At 40.6% G+C, this 25,125-nt stretch overlaps 1 protein-coding gene across 4 annotated transcripts in view; it reads left to right on the top strand.

The window, feature by feature from the left end:
* SHROOM2 (shroom family member 2) overlaps window positions 1-25,125 on the top strand; it is a 227,115-nt gene that overhangs the window by 143,339 nt on the left and 58,651 nt on the right. For 2 of the 4 annotated variants that reach the window (XM_059720928.1, XM_059720927.1), the window contains exons 3-5: window positions 9,355-9,486; window positions 15,341-17,981; window positions 21,024-21,124. The exons of 1 other annotated variant lie outside the window; for it this stretch is intronic. In XM_059720928.1, the coding sequence (XP_059576911.1) occupies window positions 9,355-9,486; window positions 15,341-17,981; window positions 21,024-21,124 (2,874 nt within the window). Of the gene's footprint in view, window positions 1-6,647; window positions 6,780-9,354; window positions 9,487-15,340; window positions 17,982-21,023; window positions 21,125-25,125 lie in introns of those variants that run through there. One more of the 4 variants, XM_019495017.2, reaches the window with a different exon arrangement.

The raw sequence follows: 25,125 nt of genomic DNA, 5'->3' as shown, positions 1-25,125 counted from the left end.
TACAGGTAATAGGGTATTTTTTTTCTTTGATAGTAGATTTTCAGTGTGCGTTCATTCAGGTACACAGTTGTTTTTTGGTTTCTCCTACATATTTTCCATCAGGGCATTTAGTGCACTGGATGAGATGTATTACATTTCTGGAGGTGCAGGTGTAAGATCCAGGAATAGTGATGGTTCTGTTGTGGGGTGTAATTGTTGTGGGAGTGGTGGAGATGTGTTGGCAGGTTTTGGCATGGTCTGGACCACGTACCTTGGGCCATAGGAAGTTTACTTTTGGTGACAAGGTTGGCAAGGTTCAATACCTGTTTAAAGGCTAGGATGGGTGGTTCTGTACTCCTCCTTTGGAGGTCTCCTCTGTTTGTTTGTTTTGTTTTTATTTATTGTCTTCTGGGTTTTGGTTTGATTTTTCTTTGGCTGGGTGTCTGTGACTAATGCATCTGCCACTAGAGAAATGGATGTATTCTGCAGGGCTCAGCTGTCTGAGTTGGAATGTAGTTTTCTTATAAAAAGCAGACAGTGATTAGTTTTCCTTCATAGTTTATCACATTTTAAACAAGTGTGTTGTATGAAGTATTTCCAAAATATAAAAAGGGCAGTGCTATCCACAAGAGAAGGTTATGTTCTAGTAAGTAAATGGGTTTTATGCTGTGACTGGTTGTAAGAACTAGAGCAGGGGTGGGTAATTATTTCAGCTGCAAGGCCACTTAAGTTTGGGTCTGCTATTGAGGGCTGTTGGGGTAGCCCTGCCCCTTGACAGGTACACTGCCACTTGGTTGTCATCTTGGGTTCAGAAATCCCGCCCTGCCCCCTGACCTTTGTCGCTGGAAGTCCTTCCCCTTACCCCAGAAGTAATCCTTTAGGGTGGGGAGGGGTTGCCATCTTGAAACTGGAAAAAGAAAACCAAATCATGTATTAAAAAATCAAACATCTACTATAACTTATTTTAATTTTCTTTTTAAAACTATTTTTGTCCTGATTTATGTGCGTTTGCCTAGTGTATCTGGAGGTGATTATATAATAATTCAAAATAGTCTTACACTTACATATTGTGTGTGTAGGGGTGTGTTTGGGGGTATGGTGGGGGCTGGGGTGTATGGTGGGGGGTGGGGGGCAGGCATTCTTGGAGTCCCTGAAGCTGCATGTGGTGGCAGCAAGAGGGGCCAGCCCTGCCTGACCCCATAGTACACAGCTCCCTGTGCTGCCACCCCAGTCCCTAGCCACAGGTGGTGGCAGCGTGCAGAGGCAACCCTCCCCAGGCCCCATAGCACATGGTTCCTGCGCTCCTACAGAGTGTGGAGACAGCCAAGCCCGGCCCCACAGCACATGGCTCCCTGCACTCCCACCCTGTTTCCCCCAGTGGGAGTCCCTAACCCCTGCCCAGTGGGGCGCTTACCTGCATTTCTAGGCAGGGAGGCTGGGGAACAGCCATAGGGTGGCCAAGAAAAGCTTCTCCCAGACAGAGGCTCCTTGTCTCTAACACCCCCAGGCTGGGCCTGGGGCAAGTCAGGAGAGGCTGGGGTTGGGGGGTGGCACTGCTTAGCAATCAGAGCTGCACTTCCTCCATGGAGGAGCCGGCTTGCAGAGGGGCAACGAGGGCTAGGGTTTATAGAGGGTTTATGGAGAGGCCCCATGGGCCAGATCTAGCCTGCAAACCATATTTTGCCTGCCCCTGAACTAGAGGTTTGAAACAAAAGCTGAGGTGCAAACTAGCTGCCTTCCATTCAAGCCCAGAGGATGTTAGTAGCATGCCAGATTCATGTTTGTCATTTTTCACATACTTACTCTGGAGAATAATAGTTGTTGATAATCTAGTTCAATTCTAGAAATCTTCAGCAGTTAAGTTTAGCTTCATCTTACAAAACTCACTTCTAGTCTGCCAGTATGATCTGTCTGTGTATTGTTACAATCATGTGTATATACCACTGGGGTAAGAGCCATTTTCAGTTCTGAAATAACAGATAGCATTTTTTTTTCATCCCTTATCATCAGGGCAGGTGATTCCTATCAGGGAATCCTGTCCTTATCAGGGCAGGTGATTGCACCACTAAGGATTTTGGATAGAAATGGGAAACCTTTGCTTTCTAACATATCTAAAGTACTTATAAATAAATGCAATAAATAATTGCAAGGTTATCTAAGGTACTTATAAATAATTGCATCTGTTAGTTTCAAGTAGACAAAAGGCTAAGAGGTCAATTTATAGTATTATAGATTTAAGAATAAATGACTTGTAGATAATTAGGTCCTGTCAAGATTTTGTTTCCCATGTACTTGTAATTGTACTCTTTGGGACATTGTCATTATATTATCTACCATTCCATCTCCGTCTACTAAACGCAAGGCAGGGATGAACTGAAAACAATGAAAAGGTAAATGTTTGGAAGATGGTTTTCGCTACCTAAAGGTTTGCAAAATATGACAATTTTTGCATGTTTGGATCAATGTATCTATATGACAAATGGCTATATTTTAAAAGTGGGTCGGAGAGGAGGAGTAAAAGAGACAGAATCCATTTGTCAATATGAAATTATTTATTGCGGTTTGAGGGAACAGGAAAGAATGTCACCCCTCTATGACCATAAATCATGAAATCTTAAATTTGCAGTATGGTGTGAACATGATAGATAAGATTACTGGGATGATTTTTTTTCATAAGGAATCCTTTTGTCTGAACTATTTTCAAGGATGATATTGACTTGTCTGAATATTACTTTTTTATGGTTCACATTGGTGGTTTTACTATTAAACATTTGAGTTCTGCATCAGGGAGAAGAGCTGCAGATGTTGGTCTTGTTTATTTGTATTAGAGCAGTGCTGAAACTTGGCTAAGATTGAGAGCCCTCGTGCTAGGCAAAGTAAGCATGTGCTTCTGCACATTCAGCATCTTGTGTAGACATGCCTAAAGACTCCACTTAAATCTGTCCCTGTGTGTACAACAGTTAGTCATCGGTTCTTGCTTATTCTGGCTAGGATGGCAAACAACATGACCCCTTGGATAGAAATAGATATTGCCCAATGTCTCATTTGTGCTGCCGTAAAAAATTGAGCAAATATCGACATCCCTACTCTTTGTTGTGTCACATCAGAGGAAAATCAGTGGCACAACAAAAGGTAATAATATATTATTCTACTTTATTGTGGTAGACATCTATTAGTCCTGTAGTGGGAGACTGCAGGCAGTCTGAGCTGCCCACACTCTCCAGTCCCAGGCAGGTGCTCTGGGTAGCATGAGGGCTCCTCAAGCCCCTGGACCACCTGCCCACTTTTCTGTGCTGACAGAGGCACCCTGGGGAATCTTGAGGTGCCTCTAAGCAGGGAAGTCAGGGTTTCCCACTTACAAAAGCCCACCTGTGATTTTCAGGGGCAGTTTCCTTAAGTGAGGAAGTCCCATGCAGGTCCCAGAGTACACGTAAAGGACCCAGGGAATCTCCAATGTCCTATGCCTCCACGTGGGGCCCTACTTATTGAGACCTGCCCCAGGGGAGCAGATCTGGGTGAGCAGGGAAAGCACCACTTTCTCCACTTACTCAGATGCGTCCCTGGAGATCGAAGGGGCAGATCTGGGTAAGCAAGGAAACCCAGACTTTCCCCACTTACCCATACCTGCCCCATCGGCTCTCCGGTGATGCATCTGGGTAAGTGTGGAAAGCTGAGCAGGTGCTCTCAGGATTCAGTGGTAGTGATCCTGCTTGGGAATTTCCAGGGTATGCAGGACCTGGCCCCTCAAGCCCTGGGAAAACACACAGCCCCTTGTCCCACACCATCGGTAGGCAGAACATGGGGTACTGAATGAAGTGGATTAACTGTGTTGCAACACATCACGGCACAGGTGATCTGCTTCATTTGGCATCTATGTCTAGCCTTTGAGAATACATGCTTTAGAATATGCTACTACTGTTTAAAAGCCAGTAGAGGGAGAAATTTCATTCCAAAAGCAGCCACTGGCCTCTCCCTTTTAAGTAAGCCTTGAAAAGAGAGAGTTTTCCTTCATTTCTTATTTTATAAAGACATGAAAATTGATCCCCTCTTCCCTGCATATGTGTTGTATTGACACTTGATTTTATTGTAGGTACTTATGGTTATGTGTACCATCATCTTTCTTTAGTCCATGTATACGTAATGCTTTAAATAGCTCTTATCACAGGTTTCTGATATCTTTTTCTGAGGTGGAAGAATTGTGTTTCCTGGGGTGTTTTTTAAATGTAGTATTTCTTTTATATTGCATACTGTTTTTTCCCCCTGAATCCCTCATCACTTGAAAATTGCTGAGTTGTTTTTCCTGACACTGTTCTTAAATCATAAGCTGAAAACAAACTCATCAGATTGTAGTCAACAGGGTAAATTTTGGCAAAATGATATGCAATAGAAAATAACCTTTTAGAATAAAAAAATTGGAGCAGATTTATCTAATTACATCATACTGACAGTAGAATTCCACTGCTTTCCAAAGAAATAGAGTGGGTTTGATGAGACAGAATCTTGATGTTCTCAATATATACTCTCAGATGCATTACTAGATCTCCATTCATGTAATTTCTGTGCAAAGTGCCCTTTCTAGTGTTATACTTTTGAAATCCTCTAGTAACTGACCACTCTTATCAAATTTCAGTGTGTCAGAAAATGCCAGTTCATAAGTTTTCATTCATTTTTTTACTATAGGAAAATGATAGAGCAAGTCTTCTGTTGCAAAGAACTTTGAAAGACTACAGCAGGTCAGAGTGGTTTTAACACTGTGCATTCCTACTTGAAGTCTCTGGCTTTATCTTGTGAATCATGTTTATGCAGCTTACATTGCATGATTCCCCATGAAATCCTTAAAAGGATTTCAAAGCACCCTAACAGTTTAAAACAGTTTAAAACTGTTTTTTGTGGCAGATCCACCATCTTCGTAGCACTCGTTTTTGTATAAACACGCAGTTTGTTGAAGTGCTATAAAAGTGTCAATAAAGCTACAACAGCATGTCTAAGGCCAGAATTGGCAAATTTAGTCAGAGTTCAGTTTATCTGAAACTTCAGCTCTTCTTGAGTAGCTAGATGATGTGTAGGCGTTCCTTGTTGCCATTTACAAATAAATTTGTTAGTCTGATTTAGAAATGCAAAACTCTTTAAAATTCTTGGTTCAGAGATGATACCTTTTATTAAACCAACTAAAAAATCACAGAAAAAAATCTTTGCAAGCTTTTGGGTACATGCACTCTTCTTCAGGCTGAGGGAAAATTTAAAGATAATAAAAGTCCCTTTAGGTAGAATATAAACTTCATTTTGCACAGAGAAAGCTGAAGGTGGATGTCTGTTTAGTTTTGTTTTTTAGCCTAGGAAATATTTTTCCATCTTTTTATGTATGGTTTGCATCTTATTCTCCCTTTTGGTAGTCTAAGTGCAATACTTCTGAAATCCTAAGCTCCTAACTTCTGAGATTCAAGGTTTGTCTCCCATTGTTTAATTCTATAGAGCAATTGAAGTGATATTAATAAGGTAGATTCTGCTGTACAAGTTGAATGGGAGAGGCTATTTCGGTGTAATTCAGTTTTCATATATATGTAATTTGAGTTCACTAATGGAAATTAAAATGTTTATAGTCAACGGAAAATTGTTTTTCTCTTATATTGTGCATCATCAAAGCTTATCAGTTCTTTTTCCCTTTCAGCTGTCCTGAAAGGCAGCTGATAGCAGCAGCTCTTTTTCCTTTTTCCCTCAAAGCACTGATAGAGCTCTCAGTTAAATTCCTTTATTAATGCTTCCATTAACTCTGTTCTGGTTTCCTGGATTGCATATTCAGGTGTTCTCATTCTGTCACTCGGAGTTAATACAGCAGCATTGTAATAGAACATAGATTCTGTGCAACTTGAGCTGCCTGCAAAATATTCTGTCTTTTAATACTGGTTTTTAATCTTTTCTCTTGCTATCCCTCCTGCCTATTTATACTGAAGGTTTGGAATTCATTCATAGTGCATTGTTGTTTGTTATAGATTTCATAGATTTTTAGGGTTGGAAGGGACCTCAGTAGATCGTCGAACCCGACCCCCTGCCCTGGGCAGGAAAGAGCACTGGGGTGCTTGTCCAGTCTCTTCTTAAAGACCTTCAGGGTAGGGGAGAGCACCACCTCCCTTGGAAGCCCATTCCAGATTTTGGCAACCCTCACCGTGAAGAATTTTTTCCTAAAGTCTAATCTAAATCTGCTCTCTGTCAGTTTATAGCCGTTGTTCCTAGTAATCCCCAGGGTCGACCTGGTAAACAGAGTATCCCCTATTCCTTGCTGCTTCCCTCCTCACCCCTCCCCTGATTAATTTGTAGCCTTTGAATTTGTTGGTAGAGAACTTGTTTTCTTGGAGTACAGGAAGTGGTAAATATAACTGAATAGTGAAACAGTGAAAGGCTTGAATAAGAGTTGGTTTTTGGCTATATGTAATAGATTCATTCCTAATCATACTTTTTGTGAAGGTATACAATACATCCTAAAGAAGATCACTGAGGCTATTTTATTCTTAGACCAATTGAATTAAATCCAAGTACATGGCTAAAAGAATCTTCAAGAAAGCATACATGCGCACGCATATATACACACACACACACACACACACGAATGATGTGAAAGAAAGCCTAAAATTCTCCACTTGGTTTGCCTCGGATCCCAACTCAGCACAGTCTGTTCCTCTCCTTGCTTGGCTGCTCAGGAAGATGAAAGTGGTGGTGGATATGATAGCACAGAAAATGCCATCTGAAAATGACGTTCATGTGGCCAGGAGCTATCTTATGAAGATCTTGAGAAGTTCCATGAGGTACAGTACTGGTTTTGCAAGTACAACTTTTCCATTCCTTTTCATTGGCAAAATCTCTCATACCCCTTGACAAATCCATAGGAAACCATTGTGAAAGTCCTCTTCCCTCAAACCTTCATTTCCTCATACCCCCAAATAGTGTCCGTTTTGTACTAGTTTTGTGTTTCATTTGTGGTGAATGTTAAAAACAGTATTTTCTCATAATATGGAGACTTCAGCTTCTTTTCTGCAAAGATGGCCAAACTGAAGCACCAATTATATGGTGTCATGAATTTATCCAAAAAGACAGCTTTTGGTTAGTTATCCTATGTCCATCAGTACAAGAATAAACTGAGGTAGTAGCAGAATTCATGGTGGCTGGTGCTACCAGCTAAAAAGAAGTCCACATTTGTCTAATACTTGAGTACAAGGCCAATAACCATAAGAAAATATATGGAATGTCTGAAGTGAGCAGACTGGAGCGGAGAAGAAGGGTGGGGATTTTAAGGTAGCTGGCATCTTCCTGTACTGGTTATTGCAACAAATTTTCTCGAAAACGTTTCTCTATTTTTTGTGGGGTGCTAGTTTTGCAATGGATTGTTTTAGTGTAGATAGTTACTGAATTTTAAAACAATTTAGTGATCCAGTTAAATGAAAGTGAAAATGAATGACAACGGTGTCTTTGTGTACCGGACTGGTAATTGTGAGTTCTGAACTCTCGACTCAGCACTGTCATTGTCTTTGTGACCTTGAACTGGTTACTTAAACATGCTGGGTAAAATTTTCAGCAGTATAGAAGTAATTTAGGAGCCTGATTCCTCTTTTAGTGGGAGTGAGGCCCCTAGCACACATTAGACATGGTTAACCAGTTAATCTCTTCTTTAAGTTGTTACTTGGCCACATCTTCATGCACCTAATGGCATAATAAAACAAGGAACAAGCCACAAAGTTTATTACACCAAAAATGTACAATAACTTTGTGGCTGGTTGCTATTATGCCATTAATTGAACATGTGGCCAAGTTGGGGCTCCCAGGTGCATGAGTGCACCATGCACCCTGGCGGCTGGGAGCCATCAGCTGATCACCCAGCCATAGCGGTGCGGAGTGCACCCCTGCAGTTGGGAGTCCCATTAGCTGATGGCTCCCAGCCACAGGGGTGCATGGTGTTCCCCCACAGCTGGAATCCCCAGTCAGCTGTCAGGGCTTCCAACCATGGGAGCTTGCTACTAGCCAGTGCAGAGGGAGCCTGGGATCATGATCCCCCTGCATTAAGACATGATGGAATCTGGAGCTCAGCCCCACAATCACACCTCCTGCCACACACGTGTGGCATGGCAGCTAGCACAATCACAGGGATTGTGCATCAGATTCCACCATGCCTTTTACTTTTACATCTGCCAGGGGCCTTAGGGCCTGTTCTGCCTTTTGCAAGTCTGTGTAAATTCTATTAAAAGCATCTACTTTTGTAAACATGCTGTCATCTATGACTAAGATGCAGAAGAAAGACAGCAATAAGAAGTATTAAGTTTTTCTGGGCTCACGCAGTTTGGAATAGGATTGTCCTTAGACATCTAATAGGTAGGAAAAGGTCTTGCCCTTTGTCTTCAAAGTACCTAAATCACTTTTGGACAAGGGACATGCGTATTTTAGAGAAGCAATGATTAATGTTGACAGAGTCCTTGAATGGAAGTGCAAATTATTAATTTTTAAGCTAGGATAGGGTGGAAGCACTGAAATCAATTCCATAGAATGATGATTCTGTAAGACAAAATCTAGAAACTTACACTTTGTATTTGTAAGGAGATGTCTCTTCAATTCCTTAGAAGAAAAAATTATACTGGAAGGTCTAAGGGTGGACACACAAAGCAGTATTTAAATGATTTTATAAATTATCACTTGAATATGAAAAGTGATTCAGACTAGTGATTCTGGTGGAACTGTCAAAGCACACCTACCATTTCCTATTAAATTCTTTGGGAACTCTCTGTCTTCAGCAGATTTGAAAAAAAGATGATATTCTTTAAGTGCCTAATTCAGGCACACTAGTTCAACCCTTAATTTCTTTTAGGCGTGCCATGCAGTAAGATCACTATGGCAGAGTTGCACTGGTGTTAAATCCTGCTTCTCTCACCTTGCTAATTTGGAATCATAAAAATATTTGTGGTTTTATCCCTACTTCAGCCTTTAATCCTTTTTCTCCCCTGCTCCGTTGTTCCACCTGTGTACCTACATAAAACCTTACAAAAACCTTATAAATAGCTTCTGTGTTGTAAAAGAAGTCACAAACCTCACCAGTCCTTTGAATGGCTAAACTCAAGATGCTTAAAATTTATATTTACCTGTCCTAAAATAAACCCACAAATCCCTGTTTCAGTATTAATGTTCTATTGTCTGTGTCTCAAGTGTTTTAAAGGAAAGCTGGCATCTTTTCAAAACTGGCATGTAGAACATTGCATAGCATATAGTGTAGTTTAAATTTATTTTACATCTGTGCTACTCGTCCAAAGTTAATTTAATTAGTAGACGTTTTTCACTTCATGCCACCTTATTAAGAGATCTGCATTAAAAGTACGTGCTCTACCTTTCTCATTTCAGAAGAAATGATCTAGCCTGCAGGCCTCACTCTTGGCACGCAACCAAATTCACAGAGAATCAGCCTGAGACAGCCACGTCACAGCTCTCCTCAACCAATCTCTGCACTTCATGGCACTCCCGGTATCATGCTAGGTGAGTTTCTGTTTAAGTTACATGCACCAAGCTCCAACGGTAAGAAAATAATAATGTGGCTCACGTTCATGTTTTTAACCCATAAATATGGAATTATGCTTTTCTTGTTTTTTGTTATCTATTCTTAAAATATAGAGGTGTATACTGAGAACTTCAAGATGGGTGAAGGCTGGTAAATGTAGTTCAGAAATATTTTGCTATGTGTGTAAATAAAGATAAGAATAATGGTTTTGAATGCACTTTTCTTCTTGCATTTCCTTTCAACTTTTGGTTTCTTAATTTTTTTTCTATCTACAGAAGGAAGGGGTGTACTAAATGCACTAACTTCCTATGGTATTTCTTGAAAGCATTACTCCTTGAAAAGCAATATTAATTATCCCTAAGAGGGCTAACTGCATTTTCCTCTTAGACATTAAGATATTGTCCATTTCATTAGTGAAATTACTTTCTGTAACCTGATCATCACAACAGTACATGTTAGTGTTTGGCCTTTTATGAACTACTACAGACAGTTCTCGTCTCCCTCCTTATTTAAAACATTTATTTATTAGTCTCTTCCAGCACTATGGAAGGAAGACTAAGCTATTTGTAGTTCAGGTTATGTAGCACTTTATTCTTCATTTGGTATAGTATATTAGGATCTGATTAGAGGCTCTTATCTCCTGCTTATAAATTAATTCTGTAGCATTTTCATGAAGTTTATTGCTGTTTTTCTCCAATTTAACTCCCATTTGGGCCACAGTTAAGCTTGGGGAAATCACTCTGGAATACAGTCCTAATTTACAAAATCTTTCTATACATTCTTCAACATAGCTTCCTGATGTTAATATTTCATAATATCAAAAAAGCCTTTGAATTATTTAGTTTTATGAAACTTTAATAATTTGTTCTTTTTAGGAATTCCCTGCTGTTTTTAAATAATTTGGACTGTCCTTAAACAGTAATACTGGTATTAATTTTATAAAAGTAAAAAAATCCCCTCATTTTGATCTCCCTGCTCTGTCTTCCCTTTGTAACATGTTACTGCCAGAAGGGTATTTGCATATTATATTTCCCTACCTCTTGATAACTCTTCCTCTCAGTTTATGTAGAATTGTGCCATGTACTTTAATAACACATAAGCAGTCTGAATTCCATTTACATTGCTGAAGGTAGCAACACACCACAGAGAGAAATCCAGTAACAGCTTTAACTTAAGAATTTTAATTCTCATTTATGATATTAGTTTTATATCATGCTATTTTAGAAATCATTGCTGTATCTTTCAACGCAAGTATTACCTTGGTTTGTGCTTTCTGTGTTTTTCTGGTGGCCATTCAAGTGTAATTTAGAGATCCCAGGACATATTTCTCTACTCTGAGAACATTTAGAACATGCTCTGGAGAGCTCCTGAGAGCTGGCTGAAACTCAGGATTTCCGAAATTTGATTTAGATCTGATTTGGAATGGAATCCCATTTTTTTTTCCAGGCTTCCCAACCAGAAAGTAAAATAAAATTATTTTTTAAAAATACCAAGGTATAGTGTGTCAAAATAAAGTAATGCTCCCTGGGACCCCAGCACTTTCTGACTGATATTTACAACAATGAAAGTGACAAAAATGCTAGCATATGGGGCTCCCAGGTAGCCCCATAATGTGAACTACCCCAGGCGAGACTTTCACTCTCTTGTAAAGTTGATTCCCCCCAGAATCACTGGTCTAAGTTCTTGAGTTTGCACAAGGCATTCCTCAAATCCTCTGAACCCTATCTTGAGCTGGGACTACTAGTCACAGACATGGCAAGCTGGAAGTACTGAGGTGTACTTTCAGTGACCACAGCTCTGAGATAGCCCTGTCACAGGCCAGAGACTATAGGGCAGCAATTCATAAACAGAGTGCTACAGCACCATGGGGTGGTTTGAGACCATTTCAAGGGTGTTTCACAGTGCTAGCACAGGTAGGTGTACAAATATCTTTTGCAAGATAAACCCAGTGATTTCAAATAGGAATCTATAGTGTCAGAATATTCTGCCCTGTTGTGGTCTTTCCGAGCTGTTTGCAACAGACGAATTGCTCTATTATTTTTTTCTGTAATCAAAAAATGAGTGAAAACTAAGAGTTGGCATTTTCTGAAGGGTGCCTTAACCCCAAAAAGGTTGAGAACTACTGCCCTAGATTGCAAGAGCTGCATTAAGATCTTCAGAACTTCTGGATTCTATGGCTGGGAGCCTTGAGAGCCCACTTGGAATGATGGGGTGTCTTTACTTGTGCTTCAGGGTCGGGGGGCACTTTAATTAGAGCAGCTCTTGGGAACTGCTCTAATTAACCGCCCACAGCATCTTGTGTATTCAGTGTCCCCTGCATGAAAATGGCAGGGGGAGCACTGTAAAGCTCCTTCAGTGAGCTTTAGTTAAAGTGCCCCCACCGCCGTTTTGAAGCATAAGGATGCAGAATACGCATGATGCCGAGGCTGCTGGAGCGTGCTGTTTAGCATGCTCCATCAGACTCAATTCATGAAGTCTGCTTCAATGTGTGCTAATTAGCACTCTTCGGAGCAGGGATTGGGTATGTTTATAGGTGCCCATGACTTTTAGGTTCTCAGATCCATAAAAGCATCTTCCCACCCCCCCAACCTCACCCAAGCCAAAGACCCTGAAAGCACAGGCTTCTCAAGAGACTGCCAAGAATCCAGGCAGAAACCACAGAAACCTGCCTGTGATTTTGGAGTCAGTGAACATGTGCTAATCTGGAACACTTCTATGAAACTTCTTGGTTTTGATGTATCAGTATTTTTCTACTCAACTCTGTTTTGGGGGTGGGTTAGGGAATCCACTCAATGTTACTGTTTATCACTAGCAGTTCCAGTTTGGATCCAGATTAGAATTACCATAAAGAATGCCAGTCTCTTGATTCTGATCAGAGCCAATCACATTGTTAAAATTTAGCAGCCAGGCCCAGTGTCCTGGCCTGTGCTTTTTATCAGTAAAGAGAATTCTAGTGCCCAAGATATTCAGTTGCTGCTCACCCAATAGAAGCCACTAGTATACAGGTATTCAAGATTTTACTCCCAGAGCAAAAATAGAGAAAAAAACCCTAAGAACAACCAGCATTAAATCAGTCATGGGAAAGCAAACTTCTGTACACATCTTCTTCTGAGAAGCTGTAGAACAGTCCTCTGGCAGTACTTTGCCCGATCACTCCCTTCTCCCCCTCCCCTCTCCCTGACAAGTCCAGAGAGTCTGTCCAGAGAGCACTTGGGTTAAGCAGTGCTCCAGCTGAGCAGGGAGCTTCTTCCCAATCCCCTCGTGTTTCAGGGAGACGCAGTCTTGGTCAGCCGGTTAGGTCTGCCCTGTGCTCTATTCTCACTTCGTTGGTAGGCAGACTGGGAGCCCACGTTGCAGGATGAGATGTGTGCCCAGGGGGTGGCCCTGGCTGCATAATGGCTCAGCATTTAAATGTATGTTCAGGGGTCTCTGGGTAAGTTGTTTTTTTTTCAACCAGAAAAACAAACCCAGAATAATTTTCCCAGGTCATTTGAACATGTGTAGACAGCCTGTGTGAGCAATGTGTTTGCTTCCTTTACTATTATCAAGATTTTTTTAATTCCTTAATGAATGCATGGAATACTATATATTGCATTCCATGCATTCTATATAATATGACAGTGTGTCCTATCATTAAAACTGTTGTAGAAAAGAAAAACTGATACTAATTGATACATTTTCCTTGCTTTATGTAAACTGTTTCTCATGTCTTATCACCTTTCTATAATTAAACACTGAGGACTGAATTGTTTCCCACCTATTAAGCATTTAAGTCAATTGAACATCTAAGAACAATACGTTCATGAGTCACTGAATAAAACATTTCAGCCTTCGAAAAATAAAGCCAGCTTAGCGTAAAAATTAAGCTACAGGAAACAGCAAGGAAGAGGAGGACCCACCTACGTTTTCCATTAGTGTTTTTTTTATGGCTTTGAGCAGGGTGGAATAGGATTGCATTTAGACACCTAAGTACCACTTAGATCCTTAATAGGTGGAAGAGGATCTGACTCTGAGTACTTATGACTGTTTTGTAAAAGTTCAGAGGCAATTTTCTTTCACCATTATAACGACTACTGTGTGGAACCAAGCACTAGAGAGGTGTATTTTTGACAAAAAAAGGATCTCTCTCGGTGTTCTGTAGTTTGATAGGACATAACAATACATTGAAATATAATTTCATTATTGACTTCCATGGTGATTCTTTACTGCAAAACGTTTGATAGACACTTCATACAATTTAGCTACAAGGAAATGATTCACAAGCTTTAAGTGTGAGGACAAAAAGTTTGAAATTGGTGGGGCAAAGCAGGGGGAGCTATCCCTGGGATTAGAAAGGGAGAGATGTGGTCAGGATCACTATAAGGAAGATTATTTTATAGCTATGTCTCATGTTACATTTAGTATTTGTTAAATACACTTAAAACATGAGTGACCCACATGTTTAAGCAGTAAAACACATACTAAGTGTACTCATATCATAGCAAAGTCGACTTTTCATGCAAGGAGTATCTCCAAATCATATTAAGCAACCCATGTTTCAGCTATCATCAGTCAGCTGCATGGAGATAATATGAGCAATTTGTGGTCCTCAGCCAGCCATGACATCTGTCAGGGACCCCCCTGCTCTACTAGGCTTCTAGGTACGATAAGGAAAACCACACTTAAGGGATCCGGTGGCCGTCTATAAACTCACCGGGGGGACCAGCAGAAAATAGGTTAGTCTCTATTCCCCCAGGCATCACCTGAGATAACAAGGAATAATGGCCACAAATTGATTGAGAGCAGGTTCAGGCTTGATATCAGGAGGCATTACTTTATGGTTAGGGCTGCCAGGCTCTGGAATGGGCTCCCAAGGGAGGTGGTGCTCTCCCCTACCTTGGGGGTCTTCAAGAGGAGGTTGGATAGATATCTGGCTGGAGTATTATAATCCCAGCAGTCGTTCCTGCCCAGGGCAGGGAGTCAGACTTGATGATCTGTTCAGGTTCCTTCCAACCCTAGAAACTATGAAACATATGGGGAGGAAGGATTCTGGATCTTTCACGTGTCAGATTCCTCCAGGATCAAGCTGAAAGCTAGATGCCTCTAGCCCCCAAGGGTCCCAGGCCTCCCACTGGCAATCGCTGATTGTCAGTCCAAGCTGCAGCACTGCACCAGAGCTAGTTTAATACTCTGATGTGCTGCCAGGGCTGGGACTGACAATCGGCAAGCTGTGCACATTAGAGATTATGGTAAATGTTACCCTGAGCCTGTCCAAAACATGTTCTAACTTTACTAGTATACAGATTTAACACATACAAAGTGTCCTGTGCTAGAAGATTTCTGGGTATGAACTGGGGGTGGGTGTCAGGAGGCCAGAAGAGATAACAGTGTCTGGGATGGGACATAAGAACCATGGTAAAAGTTTTGGCTGTGGACAGAGAGAAAAACTATGGAGAAGGCAGCAGCAAGATTAGAAGACAGAGTAAAGGAGCTAGTGAAAAAGCTGCATTGAAGGTGAGCCCAAGGTACAGGCCAGCATGGTGGAATGGATGTTGTGTGACAGCAGTGACAGAAAGTGGACATGCACAGATGGACATGCATGCACACACACCCATGCCACATGCACCTGTATTTCCATTGTACAGAATGAGCAATTGGGATTACAATTGTCAAAACTCAGGCATTGAATTAATGGCAAAGTGAGACAAAAGCCCTGTTTCTGGTTGCCTGAACCACTAGAAGACAGTAGCTGTCTCTGGTATTTGTTATAGAGATGGATTTTACCAAAATGCCTTTAAAGGCAGTGTTAATCTTGACTTATTGTTGATGCTAGCATATGTTTTTCTGTTATAGCTCCTCTTCTCATGATTTGTCACATTCATGGGATCAGTCAAATCTACATCGCACTTCTGACCAGTTCAGCTCCCTAGGAAGTATGGACAGCTGGGACCACACTCCCCAGGTGCCCCATTATGGACGGCTTTCCTCTGCAAAGTCTAACAGTAGCATTGATCACTTAGGGAACCAAAGCAAACGAGATTCTGCTTATGGCTCTTTCTCTACAAGTTCCAGTACCCCTGACCATACATTGTCCAACACAGATGCATCTTCAACAGAGAACATGCTCTACAGAGTTGGCCACTGGGACATTACAAAGCATGGAAACAGCAGTGCTGGCCAATTTCTGAATGATAACTGTGTACTAGAGGACAAATCTGGATACTTGCTAGCTCCCAATCAGTTTGAAAATAGCAGGAGCCCTAGAATAGAGGAATATCCTGATTCTAAGCTTTCAGGCTGTGGAAAGTCAAATATTGGACCTGTCTGGTATGTGCCTGATAAGAAGAAGTCATCCTCCCCTCCCCCACCACCTCCACCTCTCCGTAGTGACAGCTTTGCTGCTACCAAAGGCCATGACAAGGCCCACGGTCCTGTGTACTCAGAAAGCACCAGCACCCAGCACTTTACAGTTCTGAACCGATCTCAGCCCAGAAGTGACTGGAGCTCAGAAACTGCAGAACAACAAAGAAGATCTGCTAGAGCAAGTGAAAGGAGCACAGAGGGAAGGAGGATCAATAGTTCCAACTGTAAATCTGATATTGATCTGGACTATACTTTATCTTCTGCTGGTGACAGGTACAACAATAATGCAGGAAATGCTAACAGACTTCAGTCCTCTCTGTCCAGCACAGATGTTCGGTTTGCACAGTCTGCTTACAGTTATCACCACCAGCGCCAATACAGTGATGAAAGCACTTTTTTTCATAATGCAAGAGCTTCAGCTTTGCCTAAAGACCAGCAACATTTTTCCTCTTACAGTGGTGCCCAAGATCTACCTGCTAACCACTTCCATTGTTACAGTCCAAACCAATCCAGATTACTCAGTACTTCCTCCTGTATGAACAGTGCCACTGAACAGAAAATGGACAACACTGGACAGAGTCTTTATTACTGTATAACAGCAAAACAGCCTGCTCAGGGAAGCTCAAGGCCGCTACAGCTAAAGGATGAATGTTGGAAACCTGAAGCCTGTCCTGGACCACATGACAATCCTGCAATAGTCACAATGGTCCAGAAACCAAAATACTATCTACCTCAACAACCTGTCGAGTCTTCTGTAGAAGGGCGTGAGAAGAGCGTCCCCTATTCAGTGGACAGAGGAGGGGATATTAGGCCTGAAGATGCTAGAAAAAATAGCTATCCTGAAGGGGCTGGACAGACTAAAACCTTGGAGGGCAGTTGCAAAGAAAATGACAGTAGTTACAATCAGCAGGAATACACAAAGAGCTGTGTTCTTACCACTGAAAACAGGGCTGCCCACAAAGATTTCAGGTGGGGAAAAGAAGAGAGCAGTAAAATTTCTCCTCAGAAGACCCCTATGTTGCATTCCTTAACTCAGGAAGGGAAAAAACAATCTGATAACTGCCCAGGACCTGGAATAGATAGGGGGCTTCCATTTGATACTCACTTGACTAAACAGGCACGAAGGAGTGATCGCTTTGCAACAACCCTGAGAAATGAGATCCAAATGAGGCGAGCAAAGCTGCAAAAGAGCAAAAGCACTGCTGCCTTAATAGGGTCAAATGAACCAGAGGAGTATAGTGAGAACTGGAAACCAGAATCAGCAGAGATATTGAACACCTCTTCAGATAGATCTTTTACCAGTACCTACAAGGATCACCTAAAGGAGGCCCAGGCTAGAGTCCTGAGGGCTACTTCCTTCAAACGGCGGGACTTGGACCCTAGCCCTGCTGACTATCTCCCCAGGTCACCAGAATGGAAGGCAAATAGCTACAACTCTTCCTCGTTGGCTTTGGTTTCTGAAGATGCCTCTGACTTCCTTGAGGCTGCACAGGTTAAACCACACTCTTCAGGGAATGGCACACATCATATTTCACGGATAGGAGCCAGGAAGAGGTTCACAGCAGAACAAAAACTAAAGTCTTACTCCGAACCAGAGAAAATGAATGAAGTGGGGATGTCAGAGGATAACTGCCATCCTCAGCACCGTTCAAATACATGTGAGGAAGCCCTTGCCTCTTTTGCAGATAGGTGGAAATTCTTTGAAGAAACGAGCAAGCCCACACACCGGAAGTCTGCCCAGAAACAAGCTCCCCACAGTCTGTTTGAGGAACAGCCTGGGAAGCCTGATAGAAAAGCTCATGGACACGAGGGTGAGGAATTACGGTATGAAAGAAGATCTCGGGCAGCCTCTTTTGGAATTGAAACTATGCAAATTGCAAAAAATAATACCCATTGTAGTCCCCGTAAGGCAACTGACAAACTCATAAAATCTGAACAGCCTCAGAGACTGGGAACTTTTGCAGAATATCAGGCATCCTGGAAAGAGCAGAGGAAACCTCTAGAGTCAAGGAGTGCAGGAAGGTACCATTCTGCTGATAACATCCTTGATGCAAGCCATGAGCAACGTGAGAAATCCCAGTACTCGCATGAGCGATCCAGATCATCGCCTTCTACTGATTTCTACAAGCAGGTAAGAGACTTGTATTTTCATATTTGTCTTACAGAGTTACAGAAGTGGGGAAAAATCATACATGCAATTGTACACAGAATCAGAGTAGAAACAAAGTACTGTTTGCCAGCAGTTAACAATGAAATCCTTGTTACAGGTAGCTCACATAAGCAGGATAAAAAGGATATACAAGGATATAGGAAATATAAAAAGGATGGGAGTGTAAAATGAGAGTTCAGTATAGAACAAAGAACAATAAGCTAAATTAGTTGCTTCTATTTTGTAGTCGACATGAGTGAAGAGAAAAGACAAGATCATTTTGATCATGTTAGCAGTCTATATCCCATACTTTATACTAGGCATGAGAGCTGATTGAACGTGGTAATTCCTCACCCAAACTGACACATCCTCATCAGTACAGCAGTTATTTTACTGATGCCCTCCTTTCGGAAAATGTACCGTCCTATGGTACTGTAAAACTGAAGTGGTGCTCCAAGGAAAGTTACAAAGAAAATAGACTGATAAACTGCTGGTTTCCCATGTCACTCTCCTTTCTTTTAAATTGATTTGATCCAGGAAGCAGTTATAACAGAAGTTAGAGTACTAGCTCAAAAATCAAGGTTTAACAAAAGATTCATTCCATTTGGGATAGGGGCAGACATTCAAAAAGCTTGAGCCTGAATTGATTCAATCTTTGCAGGCTACTGTAACCTGCATAGATTGAACCGATTTGCAAGTGCACAGACATTCCCTCTGGACTGAGAAAATGCAGGCACGTCCCTACAGTGGCTTAGGCTAGAAGCCAGGGGGGTGCTACAGCATCCCTCCCTTCCCTTCTACAGTGCTGAGGTGGGGGGGGGCAGGGCATGCCCAGGCCCTGACAGGACACCCTGATTAGGGAGGAGTGTAAACCCTGACCCTGCCTGCACCATCCCAGGCTTTTTCCCATTTGCTGCTCAAGGGGTGGGAATGTTGCCAGATCCCAGCTTGCACTCTGAAGCAAAGCAGGGATGTACAGTACATGCATCTGTTGATGATACTGTCCTTCTCCCTGCTTCTTCATACTGTTTGCAAACCTGACAGATGAGGGAGCCAGCAGAGGGCTGAATAAAGCAGTGTTTATTAGCTCATCAACAAAACAAAAGCCTCTCTTATTAGTTCAAGCTCTTAAACAGCTTTTTCCAAGGAAGAAACAGAGGCACATTACCAGCTGATTTGTTGATTAGAGCCAAAAAGCCCTGAGTGGATACTTCTTGTCTGCCTGTCCCAGTGAAATTGGAGACGCACACAGAGACACCTCTCAGCGTTAGCTAGCATACCACATGCCTAGGGTCCATGAGGCTGGGGTCCATGCTGTGGGAGATGGGAGGGAGGGAGGGAATCCCTGTGGTGGGTGGTGGGCCAGGGGGAAGCAAAGCAGACCCTATGGTGCCTGCAGTCTCCTCCCGAGCTCCGGCTAGGGAGCAGAGAGGCAGGGCCAGCCTGACAGCAGACAGCACAGCCTAGGGCTGCAAAGCATCTTGGATGCTGTGGGGATTCTGGTTTAACTTTAACTTGAACCAGGAAGGGGTTTGGGACAGAAGTTCCATAAACTGGTTTGTCCCAAATTAGTTAAGTCTGATACTACATTCAACCAGGTTTATCTTAAACCAGTTTCAGCATTTTGAAACTGGTTTATGTGCACTGAATTTATGTTCTGTTACAGGTTTAAACCAGTTTCTCATCATTTAAGCTGGTTTATGTGTAATGTCTGTCCCTAGCCCTGGAAAACATGGGTGGAACTTCTTTAACATTGTATATGACTATTTGCTTTATTAAAAAAAAAATCAATCAACCTCCTGAAAGAAGTCAAAGGTTCATTCAGTCCAAAAGCAGGAAGTCAGTTAATATTTAACCTTAAAATACAGGGAGAAGGTACAATTGGCAGGTGAGATCAATACAATGACCAGATATCAGGAGATCTGTATTTTAAAGGCACGTTTATGTTGCTGAAAGATTGCTAGGCATGGAATAGATTCAGCGGATAGCATAGGATTGACTTGACTTAAACTTCTGGTTTTGCAAATACAATTGCTTCGGCTATATAAGAATTATCAAGCCATAACAGACTTATAATATTGCTCCTCCTCCTTTCCTTGCTCTCATTTCCTGTACTCCAGTTACTGTAAAACTATTACAATAGAGACAAAAATCATGCTTTTATTATACAGCTCTTTAGTACAAACTGAATTATACTTCAGGTGAGGAACTATTTAAATCTAAGTTTAACAAAACTTTTTATATAGATTGAGCTGTGGAGTTAACTGTGTAGATAAGCTACTGAGCTGTAGGTTCCAAGAAAAATATTTTTTACATGTAGAGATTTTATTTTGAAAAAATCAGAAATAATGAGTTATTCAGATGATCGTGTAATATGCATCTATATTTCTCTTTCATTAAACAGTATAGCCAAATACAGTATAAATCAGTGCTTTACAAAAAAAAATCCTGTTTAGGTACCTGATAGCATGATGATTTAGGAATTGCAGACAAAAAAAAGATATATTATTTCAAAACCATTTTTACATTCTTTGCATGTAAGATTCAGGTTTTTAGTGCTAGAATGCGCTTTTATTTCCTGTGGGGTCAAAGTGTCTAATACAGTTTTGCACTTTGGGTGTGGTTGAAGCTGTGGCAATGTTAAAGTGAAGCGTACACAGGCATTCAAAAGCCTTTGAGTATGCCCCTGTGCTAAAACACTAACAAGTCTCCAGTAAATGTCTTGCCTTGATTTGTTTTTGCCAGATGGAACTTGCAAAAGTTTACAAATGTAACATTTAAGTTTTTCTTGTTTTCAGTGAACTAAATTGGTAACTTGAGCCTAGAGAGGTTTGTAGTGATATATAAGAGGTCACATAGCATACTACAATACTTGAAGTCAAAACAACATAAAACATGATATATTATTGACTTCATGTATATTCAAGCAGAGCAAACCCACAAATAAGAGGTTCCATAATGATAGATTTTTTGGAAACTGAAACTTGATGACTTTGTGTCTTACTTGTTATAAACCCTTGGCAGGAAGTCTTGGTTGAAATAAGGAGACAAGCTGAGGATTTGAAGGAAGATGAGGAGTGTGTTTCTTCTAGAAATAACACTGATGAGCAGAACTGCACTGTAAGGTAGGTGTATTTTTGTTTCTGGCTTCCCAAATCTGATATTTTTTATATGAGGGCTACAATGATCTGATCTTTTGCCTAACCTGAAATGTAAGTTGAAGTAATGGCTAACTACCTCTCTCAGCTGAAGGAATGCCATGTTGATCTTACAGAAGGTTGTGCAATGCTTTTTCTTCCTCGTTCTTTTCCTTCTGAGATTTCTAAAAACGACTATTGGATCAACTTTCTGAAGAAACTCTAGTGCTTACAGAATATTACTTATTCTGTAAGGCCAACAAATTCTTAGTAACAGACTGCAGGGAAAGACTGAGTTTTAATATTATTCATCAATTAAATCACTTGTAACAAGAAGGAAATGTCTGAGGTTTCCCAAAGGACTGTTTCAACGTTACACTTGGCGACTACTGTATGTAACTGGAACACAGTATTACAATAAATCAGACTGTCTTTAAGCATCAAAGAACTACATGTAATTCAGAAAAAAAACTATTTTGTTCCTCAGTCAGTTTCACTTTTAATTATTAAATGAATTAATAGGAGAGAAACTCTACCATTTCTTTTAAACTTCTTCAAATATTGATCATTTGTGTTTACACAGTGTAACTAGAACCCTTGTCTGTCTAGCACAAAGTGCCCTAATTCTGATGTGGAGTTTCTGGATGGTATTGTAATAAAGCAAATAAATAATAATAATTGAAACCACGTCTTTTGAAATGTACTTGGCAGCTAAATTTAGATTAACTACATACTTTTATCAACAGGCTTTCCTCCTGGGGTTTTTTGTTGTTGTTGTTGGGTTTTTTTGGCAGGTGGGAAGGAAGGTTTGGTTTTTTGGGGTGGGGGTTGCATGTTAAGAATAAAAGTGAATTTTTAAAAACATTTCTACTGGTTTTCCTTATTGTATGTATTTAAAAAAAGAAATCTCTAATTGGCAGAAATTATCTCCCATCCTGAAGGATTCAAATTATTGCAATAATATTTAGAATATATAATGTAGTATATGACTTCATGCTTAAAATATTCAGTAATTAATTTAAAGCATTTATTAAATGCTTACTCTTGTAAATTTTTCTTCTTACCATTCTACTGTTTTAAATAATCTGCTATGTTGTTTAGATTCTGTGTAGCCTTTGCTATTATACAGCCGATTCTTTGTATTATACAGCTGATTTCAAAATGAACAAGCAAGTATGATGCAAGAGAAGAAAGGGGAAAGTAGGAGAGGAAGCCTGGAGCAGATATGGCTGTGTAGGCAGGCAGTATCTCTATGCAACTGAAATGATTTCCATCTAGCATCACTTTAATCATAGTCACAAAAGCATGTGAATAATACACCTACGTCCACATTTTAACAGTGTCTGTGCAGCACAATCCCAGCTTTATAACTGTGGAATCCATGTAAATCACATGACTGGGCAGCAGCTGTAATACTTTTGTTTTAAAGCTGTAGTCTTTTCACATGCCGTTGCAAATACATTATTTGGCCATTTCACCACGTTGCAGGAAAAGGTTTTGTGAAGTGGTTTGTTTCATGGTCTTTGGTCTGATATCAGGGCTATTTAAAATATGCAAAGGATGTACATGGGTTTTATATAAAAACCCCTCATTTAGACGCTTAATTCCTATGCTGCATATGGCCACTTCATGATAATGAATGACTGTAATGTTGAAACCATGCACATGCACATGTGTTATTTGCCTGTTTTAAATGGAGTTGCTGTAATGTAAATCCTAACAGAAAAGGGAATTAAACTTATTTAGCATGATTCAGTGTTGTACTGAGTTGCTCTAAAGAAATTGATTTAGTATTTTTCCCAAATTTGCAATTTGCAAATAATGTTTTGCTGCTTTGGCTAATGCTTACGAAATTATAGAACATTAATATTAACCATACTAACTATAGAAAAATATGTAGCTTGTTGGCTTATTTAATAATTTATGTTCTACTTGTAAAAAATGTACTTGTTATGGGCCTGATCCTTTGTCACTGAAGTGAAAGACAAAACTTTATTATTCATTTTAGTAGATATGGGACCAAGTACTAAATCTTTAAATGGCTTATATTTTGGGTGACTGGAACATCTGGTAAATTTTTATTTGTATTTTTGAGGTGGGGGGGATCAGTTCTGAAATATTCTGTGTTGTATAAACTAATAGAAAAATAATGGCCTGCTATTGGAAGCCTCCTTGAGTAATAAAGTATTTGTTGTTTTAAATTAGGCGTGTGAAAACCATCTGGCCTTGAAGGCCATACGTATGGTGTGGGACTGGTCCATGGACCAGCCCAGCCCCACATTCTAGTACACGTCTTTAAGCAGCCAAAGTAGGTTCTGTCTTCTCCAGGGCTGGGCTGCATGATCCTGGAGCTGCCATTGGCACTCCCAGGCTGTACTGCCTGGCCCTGAAGCTACTGCTGCATGTAGCATGGCCTTGGAGTAGCCTGCAGCTTCTCTGGGGCTGTGCTGCATTTGGTGGCTGCTCTGTTGTTCTGGGAGGCGAGTTGGAGCAGGTGCTTCATGCAGCATGCAGGGCCATCCGGTATGCCCCACATAGTGCCTGCATATTGCTTTGAGATATGGGTAGCACTGGGTGCCAGATGGTGTGACTCTGTGTGAAGAATCCAGCCCACAGGCCATATCTTTGACATCCCTGTTTTAAATGATTCTATGTACTGTATTGACCTGATTTATTATGTGTGTCATATGTGCTTTCAGAAGTGGTAGTGTATTTATGAGTCTTCATCTTGCCTGGTCTCTGACATGATAAAAGCAGCAAAATGTTTGAAGCTAGGTGGTGTGCTTCTGAACTTTAGCACTTAGCTCTCTGTTTGTATGAAAAGGGAGCAATATGCCTTTTCTAGGTGTCATTACAGCTTCTGATTCAGGAGGACCTACTGCTATAAAATTTGAACATGCCAACTGTCACATGCATGCACTGGGTGCTGTTGTTTGTGTTCTGTGGCTTAAAGTCAAGAACTGTTCTCATCTTTCAGGACTAAGACATGTTTGAAGCAACCTTGTCGATTTTACAAAGCTAAGATAATGCAGTATGTGCATATTTATTTAAGAATATTGGTTTCCATTGAAACTACTTGCCAAAATTCAGAGAGCAATAGAAAATGATAATAGCTTTGATCTGTAGCAATATACATAGATTATTCAGGGGTTGTATTTATTAAAATGATCTATTTCTGATTTTGCAGCATGATGTGAACAAATACATGTGACATAATGTCCCATTAGAAGTCTTGTACCCTCTGAAAAAATATAATCCACTAGGTATTTAACGAGTGTTGTAGACATTTAAACAGTGTAGATCTAGAATTTGGCCTATGGTATATGAATGTGCATAATATAGGTTATGTAGTGCCCTGCACAAGCTAGCATGTTTCAACATGCAATTTATGCTTTAGTTCGTGATACGTATTTCAGAGAAATTAAAAGCCCTACAATTTTATTTCAATTTAATTTTGAATTAAATTTTAATATTTTGCATGCATCTCTTCATCAGTTTGTCTTTGCTTTGAAAGCAGAAACTCTATAGTTCAGAAAATTAGGGGCTGTTTATTAGATCATAGTTTGAAAGAGGGGTAATTTTTTGGTATTTAAGAGGTATTACATATAGCCTGACCCAAAGCCAATGGGAGTCTTAGATCAGAACATTACTTTTTAGATCCAGTTCGACAGAGATGACCACCACAGACCTTATTATACTGAAACACACAGAATAAAAATTAATTCTCAAACTAAAGGACCTAGTGCCCTTTTAGACACAGGAGCAAGACCCCGAATCATTTTTCCCAAATAGGAGACTAGACATCTAAATAAGTGATCACTGATTTGTCTTTTTCAAAGTACGGAGTAGCCAGAAACTTCCACTGACCAGACAATGCAACAAATTGATACATGGGAAAATGAGGTATCTTTTATGAGTAGAATGTAATAATTTTCAGTCTTTATAGTAAGTGAGTTAGGAATGTGCAAGGCTGTTGCTCTTTAAACCTG

Source organism: Alligator mississippiensis, chromosome 1 (genome assembly GCF_030867095.1).
Source record: "Alligator mississippiensis isolate rAllMis1 chromosome 1, rAllMis1, whole genome shotgun sequence".
Classification (NCBI taxonomy): Eukaryota; Metazoa; Chordata; order Crocodylia; family Alligatoridae; genus Alligator; species Alligator mississippiensis.
Note: the sequence above shows the minus strand (reverse complement) of the source record. Positions and strands in the feature narration are given on the sequence as shown.